The 18,950-nt window shown below is 34.9% G+C and overlaps 2 protein-coding genes and 2 non-coding genes across 5 annotated transcripts in view; 1 reads left to right on the plus strand and 3 right to left on the minus strand.

Moving 5' to 3' along the window:
* uzip (beta-pore-forming protein unzipped) overlaps positions 1-4,727 on the plus strand; it is a 31,320-nt gene extending 26,593 nt beyond the window's left edge. For both annotated transcript variants that reach the window (XM_028176453.2, XM_089727093.1), the window contains exons 2-3: positions 1,601-1,806; positions 1,891-4,727. In XM_028176453.2, coding sequence (XP_028032254.1) covers positions 1,608-1,806; positions 1,891-3,062 — 1,371 coding nt within the window. In that variant the 5' untranslated portion in view covers positions 1,601-1,607 and the 3' untranslated portion in view covers positions 3,063-4,727. The remainder of the gene's footprint in view (positions 1-1,600; positions 1,807-1,890) is intronic.
* Positions 1-18,950, minus strand: part of Miga (mitoguardin) — a 60,235-nt gene that overhangs the window by 40,475 nt on the left and 810 nt on the right. The window contains exon 3 of the mRNA XM_028176443.2: positions 18,424-18,561. Coding sequence (XP_028032244.2) covers positions 18,424-18,561 — 138 coding nt within the window. The remainder of the gene's footprint in view (positions 1-18,423; positions 18,562-18,950) is intronic.
* On the minus strand, positions 14,305-14,376 carry TRNAP-AGG (transfer RNA proline (anticodon AGG)). The gene has a single exon. It is a non-coding gene; the product is annotated as a tRNA-Pro (tRNA).
* On the minus strand, positions 16,581-16,652 carry TRNAP-UGG (transfer RNA proline (anticodon UGG)). The gene has a single exon. It is a non-coding gene; the product is annotated as a tRNA-Pro (tRNA).

Here is an 18,950-nt window from a genome sequence, read left to right on the forward strand (position 1 = left end):
ACATGCGTTTTACACAAAAAAGCCCTCATATATATGATTTTGTTTTTAAATCGTACGTAAACAAACGGTAGTTCCGTTCGGTCCGACTTATTTGTTTTCACTAGAAATCTATTGTCGGGAAAAGCGAGGAAACGCAGACAAGAGATTCCCTCGTTTTGTCTGAAGCGTCTCCCCCTTTGAGTTTCATTTCGAAATAGGCACGAGCAATGCGTTGTGTCGGAAGGAGCGTAAAGGGTGGTTAAATCGACCCATTAATGCTTAACACTGAGTAATTCTGTGAGCTTCCATAAGACTCGCTTGAGTTTTTTTTTCTAATTTGATCTTTAAATTCGATTTTGATAATCAATCAATAAAGGCCATAGTATGACTCAAAACAATTCTCGAAATCGAAACCTTAAAATCACAAATGATAATTCAATCAACTAATTGTTTATATAGAAAAGTGTTTACATTGACAGAAATAGAAATTTAGTTCCTGCTCAAATACAAAATTAACTTTTAATAGACACAAGATAGCTTCAATTTACAAGCTTTTTCAATTTACTGAAAAATGATCATTTCCATGCGTTTATTAAAATGTTTGATAAACCAACAAACGAGTTACTTTCAAGCCCAATTCTTGTTGTTTCGAGGAATTCTGGTGATAAGGAATCAATGAAATTAACTTAAGAGTAGCATTAATTCCAAGAAACTAATGATTAATCTTATTCCGACAATTCTTATTACAAATAGAGTTAGAAATAGTTATTGTTACCAATTATAATCTATTCACACATGAATCATTAAATTGCTTCAAGATATTTTTTTGACATATTTTTATGTACTAACTATTATTGTCATGTAACAGGAAGTATTCATTAATTTTTTTTAAACCAATTCTTATACCAAAAATATATAATATAATGAGACCAGGTCGTTCTGGCAGAATTTTTAAAATAGCTTATTAATTAAAATCAAATTTGAATGATGATTTAGAAAAGAACGAAAATGTCGCAACTTCAAAGCATATATAATTACTTTATTCTAATCTATAATACATAAAATAATACAATAAATAACGTAATGGACCGTCCGTAGCTTAATGTTAATACGCCCGGTGTGGTCACGTAACTAAGCCGTAGGTAGGTCTACACTGATGCGGATAACTGTTTTCGCCAAAGAGTATTATATACCTTATCATACATACATATTGCTTACATATTGTGCCATAATCAAACCCACTGTAAAGTGTGATTACTAGTATAGAACGTCTTGGGAGCCCTCCTGAGCTGGCACTACTACCATATAGCATGGTCGTTATTCTCATACAATGGAGACTTCGAGTTCGCGTTTCAGTGTCTATGACCTGCAATAATCGCCTAGCGCTGAGTGTGCCGGGCCACAAGTATCTCTGTCTATGTAGATAGACAGAGAGATACACGATAGAGATAGATAGATAGAGACAAACGACGAAACGAGATTATGTAGATAAACAAAAAAATTATAATTGAAATAGAATTATATATTTGGTTAACATTTTCATTTGCTATTTAAGTATATATGTTTTTATGTCCGTTTTGTAAAACAATTTATAATTTGACATCATTTTCCATTGTTGCAGCATAAAGATGAAAAACAGAAGTCGTCAAAGCGGTTGGTGGATATTGCTAGTAACAATGGCGCTGATTGCACCGGCTGCATCTGAGGCTGGAGTTAACCTTTTCAATTCAAGATTGAAACAAATCACTACTTCAAGCACTCTGAAATGGAAGAATTTCAGAAAAGAATTCATGAATAATTACGTTGTTGGAGCAGAATCTGAAGAAGGTACTATTTAGACTTATTAAATTAAGATTCAAGTTTTAGAATAATTCAGTCGAAAACAAAAATATATTTATTGTTTTTTAACAGGTCCCATATATCTCTGCAGAGCTCGACATGAAGGAGATATGATACTTGGACAATTGAAGCCAGATTATAGTTCTTGTGCTGTTTCTGGGAGCAAGAGCTACAGCATATTCGAAGTACTTGAAAATATAGAAAACGCATCTTTAATTGATTGGATCCCATGGTTTAAATTTAATGCAAGACCTCACGGGGCTGTAGCAAGTTCTTTTAGTGATTCTGTGTTTATTGGGAGAATGAAAGCTTCAAGCGGTTATTCGCATTACATAGGAAGAATCGTTTATGAAAGTGCTATTGGACGACTTATAACGTTTGATGATAAAAACAACGACTTAATTGAAAACAGCGGTGACATTTTAGTAGAAATAGAACCAGTTAGTTATAAATTAGAAGATGTTCAATTAGATTTAAAAACTGAACATATACGTCAAAACGATCCTGAGGTATTCGAAGTACGAACTCTAAGAAACGATGAAGAACTTGGCGCTACAGTTACCACAGAAATTGAATACGCTTATAACTACACTGTTTCTTGGGGCCACGGGCACGGCATAGCTATTGGTTTGAACACTACCATTGAAATGGCAGATGGTGATGTTTTACCGCCAATCCAATGGGCTAATCCGTTCACAGAAAGGCGAACCAGGTTGCATAAGCTTGAAAAATATTTAGAACCAGGGACCGCTTGCAATGTAACATTCAGTGGCAACCGTACGGCTAGAGATGTCGAATATACCGCTAAGCTGATCACCTTTTACAATGGAAAAGACCCACGTTCTCGTCAAATGCGTGGACAACGTATAGAAAATACATTAGAAGTTGAGGCAGTTTATGGTGATATATACTTTCTTGGCAACAGCAGCTTAGTACCTACTACTACAACTACAACCACAACTACCACAACCACCACTACCACAACACCTGCTCCAACCGTTCCTCCAGCACCTGAGGAAAACGATATCGCAAGTCCAATGAAAAAACCAAACACACCGGTGGAAGTAGATAGCAACGATATGATGGGTGATAGCGGAGAAGGTATGATCAAAACACCTCCAGTAAAAGATGATAATATCAACCGTTCCGTTGTGGGTGGCCTTGGCAGTACACCTAATTCGGGTAACACAATGCGATTTTTTTACGTTACATTAGTACTCCCAATATTTTCTTTTTTCCATTAAATTGTTTGTTTTTTCTTGTAAATAAGAAATAAGAAAAACTAAATTGCAGTGGCTTCGTTGGAGATGCATATTAGCAACTTAGCTTGACGCTGTTGTTAGATTTGTTGATATAAATTAAAAAAAAAAACAATGATTTTCTCTCAATAAAAAGTGTTGTAAATATTATTATAATATTTTTGTTTTCATAACATTCCTGTTATGTGATTTTATTCTCAAACATGAAAATATAAAATAATCACAGGACTGTAAATAAATGTTTGTAAATATTAACAATAATAATGAGTCGCACAGCGACAAGATTTTCATTTTTTATGGTAAATACAAGTTCAAACATTAGTAAGGATTGATGATAAAATGTACCTACACATCGTTACCACTAACAAAATCCACAAAAGTATAAAACAAAACTTTCCCAAGATATTACTTTGTATTTCTCGTCCTTAAAATAATTACGTATACTCCTTGTGATTACGTAATTTTGAAGAATATTGTTCTGAATTTTTATTTAATTAACTTTATTATAAGTACTACTTATTAAGTTTATTTTTTATAATAACATAAAAAAGGCTATTTTTAATTGGCTCCACTGGCTAATTTTTTGTGTAAATTACTTTATTAGAACCACCTGTTTTTAGTATTTTCTTTTTATTTGTTGTTTTTAGTTTGTAAAATAAGAGTTTTAATCCAGAATTGAAAGATATTACTTTAGACTTAAGATAATTTCACTATATTATTTGTGTTATCTCATTTGATATTATTTTGCATATACATATTATCTACATGATCACTTTGAGAAAGAATATAAATGTTAAATTAATATTCCGTTGCCAAAGTTAAATATTACCTTTTGAACAGAATTCTAAGCTCCTTAGATCAAATTGATTAAGCATCTATCACGTCATAGCAGTAATCTAAACAGCTAATAAGTACTGTTAGCCTTTTAGACGAGAAAGTAGTTTTCAGGCATGAAATACCTATGCTTTAGCTGTCTGTGTCAATGTGTAAAGAAAGTGGATGATATTTTTGTATGGATTAAATTCGAATCTATTGTATGTAAGTGTTCGCCTTAATTATAGTATTGTCATTTTTAGATAAAAAAAATAAACGTGTTTTTGAAGTATATATTAGTAGATATTACGTTTTCCATTAGATAAGTATGCTTCAGTAGTAAAGATTTTTATTTTTAACTATCGTCGCAGAAGATATGTTTTTAATTATTTATCATTTTACATTTTGTCTAACTTATGGTAATTAATGGACCCACCTATTCTAATACCATTACGAAATAAGTCTCCAAATTGAATTACAAAATATTGTAAAATCAATTTTGAATGTTTATGAGCACTGTTTTCGCTTTTCAATAATCGTAATAAAACACATTGTCACTGTATCTATTTTTGATAGTGTTTAGTTTTAAAATATTTTGATCAACCATTGTAATTGAAATTACGTGTGTTTACAGGTTCCATATCTCTTAATGTTTGTTATGAAAAAAGCTTGTATTATCTACAAATTTACGGAAGCAACTATTCTGCTATTGTGTATTCCGATATTAAAGAATTAGGAGTAGCCTAAACATGGCGGTATCCCAAATTATTTGGCGTAGAATAGTTATGATGTTCAATGAATCTTTTGTGTTTCAATCCATTAAAGTGTAATTAGAAATTGTTTTGTTTGTATTTTTCTGAGTATTTGATATCGATACAGTACAGAATCAAACTGTGAAAAAGGAGATAAGGAAGGCCAGGCCTGAGGACAAACGGTAGAGTCTAGTATATACCCCTCGCTTTGGTAATTCACACTCACTTTTTTTTTATTATAAAAAATTATTACACAAGTTTTTACAGCAATTAATCAATTACGTAGCTACATAAAGGTAGATAAAGGATGAAATTACAGTTTACGAGATTTCTGTAAAATAGTTGAACGATTTTAAAAAAAAAACATTTATTGCTCTTATCCTACAAAAATACTGAACATTGTAAAATCATTTAACAAGGTATACCAATAACACGCCATGATGTCTATCAGCGTTTCACAACAAGAGTTCAAGTAATTTTATTTTAATAAACAATTAAAACCAGGATATTTTAATAAGATGTGATGGACAAACATGTCGTCGATCTAGACTACGATAACTGAACCTTATAAGCGCCACGATTCAAATGCTACTAGACACAGTGGAAATTGGAATAAAAATCCCAATGATAATAATAATATGGCTCACCCACCCCTTCAAACAGACGATGATACCCCTTGCAGGCTAAGCATCTCTATCACCGGTAATTCAGATAGGAAATAAGGGTTTACGGATGAGGGAGTAAGATAGTGTAATAGGTGATGGTAATATCAACGACAAATAATTGGGAAGTAGAACTGGTAAGTAATTTTAGAAGAAAGTTGTCGCCACTAAAGTATATTCAAATTAGTCGAACAGATTCATCTAAAGTGAGTAAATTATTACCCACTTTAGATAATAAACAAAATAAAGATGCCGGAATGACGACATATTATAAGAAAACTGCAATTAGGCTTAAATACGAAAAAGTTTTAAATCAAATTTTACGAACATACATTTTTAAGCTTAATTCTTCAAACGCAAGAATGTAAGGTGGTTCTATTCAAGACTGGGGTAATTTCTAATGACATAAGTTAGAAACTATTACAACAACATTTTAAAGACCTTTCAAATATATTTAAGTAAATAAAAATTGCGTGTCCGAATTTTCTTTGTTGGTTTAAGGTGAAAATGCTTATTTATGAACGTAAAGATCATAAAAGAAAATTTTCTTGAACCCCTGTAGTACCCATCGTACATCCGTCGTATATTCTCCGAATTATAGCATGGTATGCGGGAGAAGGCACGTATAAAACAGTATGAGATGGGAACAGTGCGTACAATGTATTACATACATCTTTAGCAAGATATTAACATACTAAACCCAGATTTGTCTTTTGCCGTAAAATGTAAAGAAGAACAAATTTAATTTTTATTCAATCCGACTCATAAATGTTACATTGCGATAAATTATTTTTTATGATTTTTAAATTATTTTTGTATCGTTTCTCTTGTTTCATAAATATCTAAATAATTTATGAGACAATTTTCAATAATTTAACGGCTTTCAAAGATTAGCGTTGAACTTTTATACTCACATACTACAGACACGTTTCATGGAGAAACTTATTTTTTTATAGTAAACGGCCAATTATCTTTTTCTTTTCATTTATGTATATTTTCGTAATAGCCAAACTCACAATACAACCGGTAGGAACCCGCTGTTTATATTCACATTTATGTAACTGTTTCAAATGAATTAAACTAGTCCCAAAGAATTTTTACTCCATCACTTATAAAATTACTCAATTATTGCTACAAATTATTTCCACAAGCAACGTTGCCGAGTAACGATCCGATTTTTCATGCAATAACCTTAATGTAAGCCATCATAAAAATTTACCGACATTGAAAAGGCTATCCGTATTAAATTTATGAACAAGCTAGGAACTGCCCGTAATGTTATTATATGTATGGGTAGCGGCAACACAGATACGAGTTAAGAAAAATACACCCAGATCACAAACACCAAAGAACAATATAACAAAGATAATCTAATGGTGATTGGATCTATTAAATCAGACCAGAGAGGCAATAAAAATATATCTTTTTTTTTCGTAATGTTTCTTACTATACGTAATTTCAAATGATAAGTCTCACAGGGCTATAAAAGAGCGGGATTTGTCTCTGGCAGCTGGCAGAATTCACGAAAATAAGAACGTACCTTTGCAATAATATTAGGAAATAGCCTCGCATAGATGTTATATACGCGTAATAAGCTTTTTTTTTTAATAAATTTAAGGCCGCCAACACACTAAGAATAAATTGTATGAATTCGTTCATTTAAAAGTTTGTCAATGATATCTAAAATAACATTATGGCCGGTCACATACTACTGGAATGTTACTGAGAACTCGTTTCTACGAAATACAGAAATTACGAATTCTTTTTTTGTAGGCTTGACATACGGACTCACATCTCGCGTGGTCTAAAGCGGTTACAACTAAAGAGGGTGGCTTAGCTATAGGCAGTGGCTAAGCTAGTATTACTGATGTTCATAAGTATTGGTAACCACTCACCATCAGATGGACCATACCTAATAGAAAAAACAGAACTCACAACGTAAATACTACAACCGACCTTCTGACATTACATCGAATTCTCAATTATATTGCAATAAGATAAACATTAGACCTGAATGCGTAATTGTTACAAGGCAAAAAAACATAAACAGCTTAACCAACAGCGACGGGGCAACGCAAAACCGCCGTCGCGTCGGCCGAAACATGTCTAGTCGGATCCCCCGGATTCACTATCGGTGCTTTTAGGACCCTCAAGCACCGGTCACCGTCCTCGTCGATTACGACGAAGAGTTCGACTAGCGAATTAACCCATAGACACAGCCCATTAAGTTTCTCAACGGATCTTGTCTGGGGGCCGCGATTCCGATCTGGTGGTAGATACTGCGAAGCACTACTCTTGTTGGGGCTAATGTTGGAGTCCGATATAAGCCGGTCCGTTAAAAAAAACCTCCCGACCGGGAATCAGTAAACGGATTCCCCAGCGTTAAAAAAAGAGCTATACAGTGTTAGCAAATTCTCTCAAAGGTTGAGCCCGTGAGCTCACCTACCCGTCCGGGCATAGCTGAAATAGCCTCTTAGGCTACCAGCGAATAGGAGGGAGGAAAAAAATATAGCAAGGAATTTATAGAGCTAGATAAACTTAAGTAGCTCCTTAAAAAGAGAAAGGTAATTGTTTTTCTTTTATTGTTATCTAGGTATCTAACTGCCAGATGCCTCTAGCAAGGGACTATTATGGTTTCATCTTGATTGATGAGCAAGCTCACGGGGCTCAGGCTGAGTCAAAAACCCGCAAAATTATAATTTGCGTAATCACTGGTGGTAGGACCTCTTGTGAGTCCGCACGGGTAGGTACCACCGCCCTGCCTATTTCTGCCGTGAAGCAGTAATGCGTTTCGGTTTGAAGGGTGGGGAGCCGCTGTAACTATACTGAGACCTTAGAACTTATATCTCAAGATGGATGGCGCATTTACGTTATAGATGTCTATGGGCTCCAGTAACCACTTAACACCAGGTGGGCTGTGAGCTCGTCCATCCATCTAAGCAATAAAAAAATTTTTTTTTTTTTTTTGCGACAAACAGAACGTCCGGCAAGAATCTTAATGGTTTGTGCCTGTAGGCTAAATCGCACAGTTATTGCAAAACTAAAAGGTTATTTTGTAAAAGTTGTATAATAAATTCAATAATCGATCGTCGTCCTTGCTGTATTTGTGTTTTAATTCTATAGGTAGGTACTACTTTGATGAATTAATTGGCACCGATATTTCAATGTTCTCATCAAAGCCACGTGTGTCATTAATTCGGTTACACCCATAGGAAAGGTTTGCTCTTAAACAAATCGCAAGTTGTTTGTTCATAAACTTATCACAAAATATGCAGTGAGAAAGACATCATTTACTGGTAGGTACATAATATTATATAATGATCAACTAATCTATTTTAATTCGAGTCTTAGTAGAAATACTAGTAGGTACTTTGGATAAGTTTTCTGGGTTTTTAAAGATAAATAGAACGGAATAAAAGCGATATCTTGCGGGCAGCCGTTAAATGCCCATAGTAATTTATAAAAGGTTATAAATAGGTACAGGTATACTGTTATAGTACCATAGATTCTGTTATAATGCATATAAATTAGCAACTCTGTTCTTGATCTTTGTTATCTAATTTAACTAAAATGAGATAATAATATAAACCAAGTCTTGTTTAAATTTTTAATGAAAGATGAATAAAAATGATAATCTAATACCAAATAAAGAATTATTAACGTATAATCAATTATCTATTAGATTAGAATACTTATATTGAAGTCATTCTTCAGTTGCTTCTTATAAATAAATACGAATAAAATATTATAATAATTTCTAACATTAACATTTTTCAGTAAAAATTATGATTTATATTACAATTCTTAGGGGTTATAAGAGGCAATTAGGGATAAAAATGTACGAATTTTTCTTGGAAGTATCATGAGAAGTTCGAAATCCCTTCTCGAAGCCCTGCTTGTTTACTGAATCAATAAAAGGTCAGATTTGGGATCTTGTGTTTTAATGTTAACGTTAACGAATTCTATACATAGAGCAGTATTTATTTAATAGATTCAGTTTAACGTTTTTATTCTTGGTTACAATCACTACATAGTAAAAAACAAAGTCGCTTTCTCTGTCCCTATATCTGTCTGTCCCTATGCATGCTTAAATCTTTAAAACTACGCAACGGATTTTAATGCAGTTTTTTTTAATAGATAGACTGATTGAAGAGGAAGGTTTACATGTATAATAACATCCATTAAATAGTGGAGAAATCAATAATAAATTACAGTTTCTGAAGCGACTCTTCCTTCTTTTCTTACTGGTGGTAGGACCTCTTGTGAGTCCGCGCGGGTAGGTACCACCGCCCTGCCCATTTCTGCCGTGAAGCAGTAATGCGTTTCGGTTTGAAGGGTGGGGCAGCCGTTGTAACTATACTGAGATCTTAGAACTTATCTCAAAGTGGGTGGCGCATTTACGTTGTAGATGTCCATGGGCTCCAGTAACCACTTAACACCAGGTGGGCTGTGAGCTCGTCCACCCATCTATGCATTAAATTTTTTTTAAAAAAAGCGAAGCGAGGGCGGGTCGCTTGTTTTAGCTATAAGTCAGAAAAACTGAGTAATCTATATGCATACACACTTCGTAGCTTGATCGATAAACGCTTCGTTTATTTAGTTTTGCGATAAAATAAACAGGCATTTGTACTGCTAGCCTTGACATTTTCGAAATCATAATCAATTCACCAAACAACCACCGCCGATCTTAAAGTTCACGGTACTGGCATTTCATAATGGCCACGCGAAACGGACACATAAAACGTTTTTGCTATAAGACGTCGACTATCGAAACAAAGTCAGTATACAATGCCCCATAAAACCACCATTTCACCCCGGCATTACTGGAATGGAGGCACAATGAAATGACGCTAAAACACCTCCGTTAAATTTCAATGAAGATGGAAGACGTGCCTTATCCTTGGCACTGATTTATACAATGACCTAAATAATATGAAATCTCAAAACGCATATGAGACAACATTAAATGGGAACGCTATTTATAACGTACACATGTTCTGGATATCTTGAGAACTTTATTAACATAATTAAAATTCACAATGCATACAATAACACATTCTTCATCTGATCAATTTCTTCAAATCATGATTGAGAAAATTAAATTTTACATAATAGATTTAAATAAAAGTCATAGGGAACTGTAATCCCTTATTAAAATGCAATATTTTATTTACTTAAATATTTAAGTGTGAGAAAATAATATTATTAAATGTGTATTCGAATTAATTTTTTCACTTGGTGATAAATCGATATCTGATCTCATAGACATCACAACTTGAATGTTTCCACCCATTTTGAAACATCGAGATGAATTAAAAACGGTATTGAATGACAGCTGTCCTTTTAAATCAATCAGCATCATTGCTTAGCGGCGGAACTATGCAGAAATTATATATTTTTTACACATAGCGTCGTTTCTTTATACTTATCGAGCAAAAACTTTCATCCAACGATAAAAAATATTTTACTCAGCAACAACCAAAACTTACTAAAAACAAAGCATTAATGTAGGTACAGAGCATCTTATAATAATGTAAAGAGAATACAGGTTAATTATTTTCACTCGAGGAGTTCTACACATATCCTTTGTGAAGATGACATTTTTCAGACGAGGCAAGCTCAAAGGCACGTTAAATGAGGTTTAATTATTCTACACGAGGAAGGGGTCCGGGTGGGATCAGAAAATGCTATCCCCGGGGATCGCCGCTGGGTATGTTTGTATGCAATCGATTCAGCTTACTCTTTCACAGTTTATACGCCATACCTCTATACGGGGTGTTCCACAATGGGTATATCAATACGAAGCGTGGCTGTAGTACTAAAAATTTGGATCACGTTAAAAGGTAAAAAAAGTCGAAGTCGTAATTACTAGATTCATTCAAAAACTAATTTATCAATTATTTCATCTATGCAGCCCTGAATTTATACAACAAAAGCACCGTTAGGCCGTTCTCCGGTCACCGTCCTCGTCGAACCCGTCGCTTGCGACGAATGGCTCCACGAGCGAACTAACCCATAGACACAGCCCACTGAGTTTCTCGCCGGATCTTCTCAGTGGGTCGCGTTTCCGATCCGGTGGTAGATTCTGCGAAGCACTGCTCTTGCTAGGGTCAGTGTTAGCAACTCTCCGGTTGAGCCCCGCGAGCTCACCTACAAACGTTAGAGTGAAGCTGAAATAGCCTCTCAAGGCTATCAGCATAGGTAGGGAACAAAAAAAAAAAGGCCGTTCGTTTAGTTAACACGTCAGAACGATATAGACAATAACAAATTCGTTTAACTCATTTCATATTCATTATAATACTATAAAATTCAAAAACTCAAATACTTTTCATTCCGAAACTATTTAGTTGAGAACATTTTTTTTCATCGAATCGATTATAGTCAAATAGAAAGAACACTATCTACAGTTTCGGCTTCAAGTGTGACACCCTGTAAACTGTGTGTGAGCCGGTGTTCCGCATACATTTGAATACCTAAAATATGTATTAACTAATAGATTTTGAAATACAAACAGAAAATACATATCGCACCTTCGGTAAGACAAGGGCCGAAGTGCTAATTTTAAAAATGTTCAGGAGAGACGTTTTAAGATTTTTATAGATTTTAATTGTGTTTTTCTGCCCATATTAATGTAAAATAGTATTTTATTTATAACAAAAATATACCTTATACATGTGAATATAAATATGTAATTTGAAAGACTGAGTTATTTATTTATTAAATTTATACTAATTATTAAATGAAATATTAATGTATGCCTACAATTATGCCATTATTCCACCAACATTTAAATAAACGTGCAGTTGCGACCAAAGTACACATTATATTGAAATGACTTATTAAATGAAAATACTACTTATTTTCTACATCTTTATTCTTCTTTTTCTTAGGAAAATCTTTATCAATGATAAAACAAAACTAAAATAAAAAAAATTACATAAAATTTACTTCTAAAAGGTTTACATTAAATCTATAAAATGCCACATATTCCTTTGTGGAAAATGCCAAGTAAATGCGTAAGACATTTATTTTTTCTGTCAAATATATGCTCTCAAATTAGGCATATTATGTACACAAAATGTGACCATGTCTTTCCAAAATATAAAGCAAAAAAGGGCATATTTACCTTAATGACCCTTATGGTCCAGTACACAACCACTACTCGCGCGGGCGATGCCGCAAATGACCAATAAGATTTTGTCGCTCCAATATCATCCAAAAAACGAACGAATGGTACAAAGACACTTTTGCCATCTGGCGAAAATAAACTGAATCTATTGAATGTCTTTGTTCCTACAGGTAGAAATTAGTTTTTAAGGCACTTTGGCATATTTAACTCATTTTCAGAAATTTTAGCACTTCGGCCCTTGTCTTACCGAAGGTGCGATATATGTATATATGAGGAGGTTACCTACAATATGTAGTGGTTCATGTGTCATTTTCATTATAAATCATTATCTCGGTGTTACATTCTTTGGAGCCCTCACAGTTCAACTTTCTGTTTACCTGACCTATTGAAATTGATAAAATTTAAAACCATTCCCCTCTAATATATCCCCGTTACCGCTTCCAGCGCGTAGGCGAAAGTCCGGCATTTTCTTCCTGACACAAAATGAATGCTCTTAAAAATGATTATAAATTACCTACTATAACTGCTTTCAATTTATTCATACCATAATTAATTATATAAACCGATACTGTTTCAAGCTAATCCAAATATTACGACCTTAATAACCTAGACTACAAGGAAATACTTTATCACAAGAATTTATTGTTTGACAGTAGAGTTATCTCTTCTTATAAAATTATAAATTTAGTGTGATATATTTTAACGGTATCAATTCCGAGAGGCGTGAAAAGAGCCCACCTTGTTATTAAGCTTTCTACTCTTTAATGTGGAAGTTTATCAAAAAGACTTCAAGAATTATAATCAAATATTTTTGATGCACCAGTAGCAATCACTGACCTGTGTTATTAGTGCGGGTTTTTTGACGTTCTCGATAGCGTAAAAGTTAACTCAAATTTGTATGCAGTTGGAACAGCACCTAGGGGTGCTAAAATTCCTTGGGCCCGTGGTCTGCTCCCAACACCTTGCAGATCGTCAAGTCCCACATACCCCGGGCGCCCCCTAGGCGCGGGGACCTCGTAGAAGGTTCGACCCCGGCCCGAAAAAAAAAGACCCCTAGCGGCAGTGAAACGTTCCAACTCCATACAAATTTGAGTTAACTTTTACGCTATCGAGAACGTTAAAAAACTCGCACTAAGCACACAGAAGACCGTTATCGCCTTCTTGCAACAAGTATAACTTATACTGCTTGAATCAAACCCGCAAAATTATAATTTGCGTAATTACTGGTGGTAGGACCTCTTGTGAGTCCGCAAGGGTAGGTACCACCACCCTGCCTATTTCTGCCGTGAAGCAGTAATGCGTTTCGATTTGAAAGGTAGGGCAGCCGTTGTAGCAATATTGAGACCTTAGAACTCATATCTCAAGGTGGGTGGCGACATTTACGTTGTAGATGTCTATGGGCTCCGGTAACCACTTCACACCAGGTGGGCTGTGAGCTCGTCCAGCCATTTATGTAATAAATAAATAAATTTAATTTTATTAAATTAATTAAAATAAATACAATAAATCAATATAGGTTTTATTCAATTATTTAATACTGCTTAACCATCAGATGCTAAACTATGGCGATATTTTTATCAGATTCGTTTACTGCATTTTTGGTTTATTATTATAAGTGTAATCAAATAATATTATTTTAAAATTTTGAATAATCTTGCTTAGTCTATGTTTATCAATAAAGCAAGTCCAATAAAACATACTGAAATGTTGATTGCATACGTTTACTACATTTCAAGTGAGTGAATGTTGTATGTAGATAATCATACAATGTAGAAAAAATAAAATAATAATATAATATCGTGTATTATGTTTTACGACGTAATACTTGTACAATTTCATTTTATACTATTTCTTCAGGAACAAAAAACATTGGGCTCGTCCGGGATTTGAACCCGGGACCTCTCGCACCCTAAGCGAAAATCATACCCCTAGACCAACGAGCCAACTGATTGACGAGTCGAAATTAAGAAATAAATTAAAATTAGAACGTAGTGTTTTAAATCTCATGATATTAAATCATAATCGACGAGGTCGACTAGAAAGGTATATGAAGAGCCTAAAAGCATCGAGAGTAGATCCGGGGGATCCGACAAGAGTAGTTTCGACGGCAGCTTTGCATTGCTTCGTCGCCTGGTTCGGATATGTGTATGTAATTAGCGGCAGCCACGATAAATGGGTTATCGTGTCGTGCCGCTTTTTCAACGTAGGACGTGCAACCTAGCTCATAGACACAACCCGCTGAATCCCTCGCCGGATCTTCTCAGTGGGTCGCGATTCTAATTCGGTGGTATGTTCAGCGAAGCCCTGCTCTTGCTAGGGCTAGCATTAGCAAGTTCTTCCAAGTTCCGTGAGCTCCCCTACCAAATCATACCTTAGACTAACAACGTTTAGGCAGGGGAAAAAACGCCTAGATTCACTAGTTCTTTATACCGTTACCGTAACCGTTCTGACCGTTCAGGACAAGCCGATTTAAACAACCATTTCAAAAGAGATTTCAGTTAAATGAAGACACTGTTAAAAATTGCAATTATACTGATTCAAAGTACTTATATATTGTATATCAATTAAGTAAAACCCGTACACGCGCATCTGTGACTGTCATTAATTATATGAAATATATCGATTTCTTGACTACTCCCGTGCTACCTTATTTATGGTCCGTTCGATGGTACTACGAGTACCTATAACACAAGCGTTCGCTAAAGTGCCAACAGCAATTATACCATTGATGACAACCGAATCAATGGCTTAAGAATACATAAAGGACAAACACACAAACTAATATTCATTTTTAAATTATATAGAAAATATCAACGAAAAAGGTGACATCGAATGCTACATTTCTTATTTTACAAGTGCCAAATCAATCGTCACAATGAACTAAATTGACACAATACGTCCTGTTATTCGAGTTTGGCAGTGTGTCGTAACTCGTAGTTGAGTTCAACGTTCAAAGAAAACAAAACCTCAGATAAATATTCAGATTGACACTTCCATTAAATCTAATATGAAACATTAATAGTGGAACGGAGTCCTTAATTGAGGGACATTTACCAATGGTTATGCCGATTGATCGTAGATTGCGGGTCTTATCTCGTAGTCGTCATCCCTGGCGGACTGGTGTTAGTGGGTCGGAACGTGCCTCGAACGTAAACGAGCACAGACGAGCATTCAGAATTAAATGCTTTTTTTTTGTTAGGAGGAAATCGCCGGACTCCCGTCCTCGACTGGAGACGGCGGGCGGAGCATGTCGGAGTCGAACCGACTAAAACCTCCTGTTTATCAACAACCAACGTCGAAACCTCGCATGAGACAGAACTCATGAAAAGGCAAAGGGGGGAAAGTGAAGCGTTTAGTGCGGAGCACATCTCTCCCATGTTTTTTTTACCGCTATTACCGTCATTCATGAACATCTATCTATCGATTGCTAAGAAGTAAACAAACTTAAATAGAACATTCATGTCATAGCAGCGGGACGTAGCAGGGCAATTTAATGGAATGTGGTAAAAAACGTATCCCAATCTTCCCGTACCTAACGTATTGCCAAAGTGAATGCCACAGTCCTTATTGAGACTTGAGTCTCAATTCCACGACCGTACTCACATTCCACCTGGGGTTAAGTGAATATCAGAACCCGTAAAGATCACAAAGGGAATAACGCCGCCCACCTTGAGACATGAGGTCGAAACCTTGTAAGATTTATAAAATACGTTCTAACACGATCCTACATAAATACAGGAGAAAATTTTCAAATCGTATTTCTTGAAAACAGTATAAATATTTCATAATTATTTTAATATTTCAATAATTCCAATACGTTCCTGAACGTTTCAAGTATTTGTAAATCCTTAGAGAAACTTTAACATTACTGCTATCTATTGTTTGAAATCCCTCGTCACACAAATCCAATAATCATGCAGAAACACAATATTACGAGGTCATAGTAATGATGGTCACACACTGTCACGATTTACATTCATAACATGTATGTAAATAAGATTTCATTCTAATTAACTACTTAGCTTTTATAACCAGTTTTGAAATGACGTCAACGGAATAAAGCAATATTTCTGTTTGAAACGAAATACAACACATCATTTTTAGAGAAAGGTCAAAAATAATCACAGTAAAATGTACAAAAAATTTTGGGCTCGTCCGGGATTTGAACCCGGGACCTCTCGCACCCAAAGCGAGAATCATACCCCTAGACCAACGAGCCATGCTAACGTAAGTTAAATTTTCGATTCTATATCTTTGTTTAAATTTTTTTATTAACATTGATAATTTTAGTGTTTTGTATAATTTATTTTCACATAATTCTTACCATCGTATTCGTTATTGTTATCGAAGATAAATGATAAGTGGCTATCGCAGTATCAAATATGGAGAGTTAGATGTAAAAAAAAATCGTGGAACGAACAGACAACTTCCTTGGTTTTAGAGTTTACCGTAGTCTTAGATAACCACTAGCCACTACCGCCATTCAACTCATGACACGAGGCTCCTGTCAATCGCTAGACCGACTGAGCTTTAAGTGGTAGAAAATATCGCTGAGATTGCATTATACCGGTAAATTGATCTAGGTAAAACTTGTGAACTCTGTTCCGGGGTAAAATCGTAATATGTAATCAAAGGTAGCAAGCAGGTCCGCTAGCTATTAGGTGGACGAGCTCACAGCCCACCTGCTGTTGAGTGGTTACTGGAGCCCATAGACATCTACAACGTAAATGCGCCACCCACCTTGAGATATAAGTTCTACGGTCTCAGTATAGTTACAACGGCTACCCCACCCTTCGAACCGAAACGCATTACTGCTTCACGGCGGAAATAGGCGGGGTGGTGGTACCTACCCGTGTGGACTCCCAAGAGGTCCTACCACCAGTAAGTAAACTTAGTGCACGGAATAATTTGTAGATTACGCAAACAGACGAAAGTCTCTCCGTACCTATGCCTAGCACCACTAAGCCATCGTTCTGCTGGAAACGAATGATAAGGTACTCGTAATCGTAGAGTGAGAGTTGCTTATCGGAATCTGAGCATTACCAGCCGTGACTATCGTTAAGGTTCGGTAGCCGGTAAGTCACGTTCGTTTTCTATGGAAAATTTTGTCGAGAATCCTCCAAAAAAAATTACACTGTGCTATTACTGTACTTTTTATATCATTTCATAAAGTAATACGTACTACTGTTTAACAATGCGGAGGTATTAGCCGAGTCGGTGAATGCCGTAAAATACCCTACTCACATCTCATACTATGTATAAATTACCATCCAGTCTACCTCGTGACTAGTTTGTGAAATATTAAATTCGCACCTATGACGTTATACGCAATAAACTAATAAAAATCTCGTCCGAGAACGTGACAGTAATAAGGACTTCACGATTTATATTACGTCAGTGGACTTAATGGGTGCGGTGGGTGCAAGGCACAGATTAATATATTAGGTAGATTCGTGCAAGGTGACTCTTGAATCAGGAATTGCGACCAACGCCAGCAATTGCAGTTTATTCAATGAACACAAGATACTGGTGTTACTAAGCGTAATACGCATTGTCCTGAAATATAGTTCTACATTGTCCATAGAAATTTTCAAATACTAGATTAAAGGTTAAAATAATATTTTTTCTATTTTAGCTCCATCTGTACGCGATTATACAAATTAGCTTGTCACAGAAATTTAGCTACTCGACAATAGATGGCGCTTTAAAATTTTTGATACATTCCACCCTATTGATATATAAGACCAAAAAATTAATAAATTATATAGCTACATTATCAAACTTACAAGACAATTAAATTTCTTTGGTAATCCTCTAATTTTCTTTGCAGGTTTTTTGTTTATTTTTATTTTATAGTAAAATCTATTCCCAGAGGTAGCTAGCTTATCATCAAGTAGGTATTAGAAATGTACAAGTAAATATTCATATATTTTTCATATTTTAACAATCAATAAGCTGGTACTTGTTTCTAAAATGTAAAGAACACTCACCCATAACTCCCAATTGTTGAGGTGACAGTGGTGCTGCATCTCCGGTTCCGGAACCAATAGAACCCGAGGCTAAGGATAACCGCTCACTTAACCCCAAAGGGCTACTCCTCCCTCCACTGCTAGCTACTGAACCCATGCCTAAAATTTTATTTTCATTTATTTTGACATACCGGGATATATTGTCAATTTATTTTGTTGAAAATCACAAAATAAATTGAAAATGATTGAAATGATGGTCTTTACTACTTTTCATTTTTCAAAATAAATTTTACTATAAGTCTACACAATACTTTATTAAAATTAAATGTCACACCCACGCATTTAAATACAATAATCACCACAGATATGAAATTTTAAATTTACTAGCATCATTATTTTAAGTGATCCCAGTAATATTGATTTAATACAAATAAATGACTAAAAATAGTAAATAAGCAGTAAAAACAGAAGCTAAAATTTTCATTCTGGAAGAAATGATTCATTGGTATTGTGCGAAAAAGTCAACAAGTGGAAGTGAAGTTATTGAA

This window comes from Bombyx mandarina, chromosome 04 (genome assembly GCF_030267445.1).
Source record: "Bombyx mandarina strain Sakado chromosome 04, ASM3026744v2".
In the NCBI taxonomy this organism is placed as follows: Eukaryota; Metazoa; Arthropoda; class Insecta; order Lepidoptera; family Bombycidae; genus Bombyx; species Bombyx mandarina.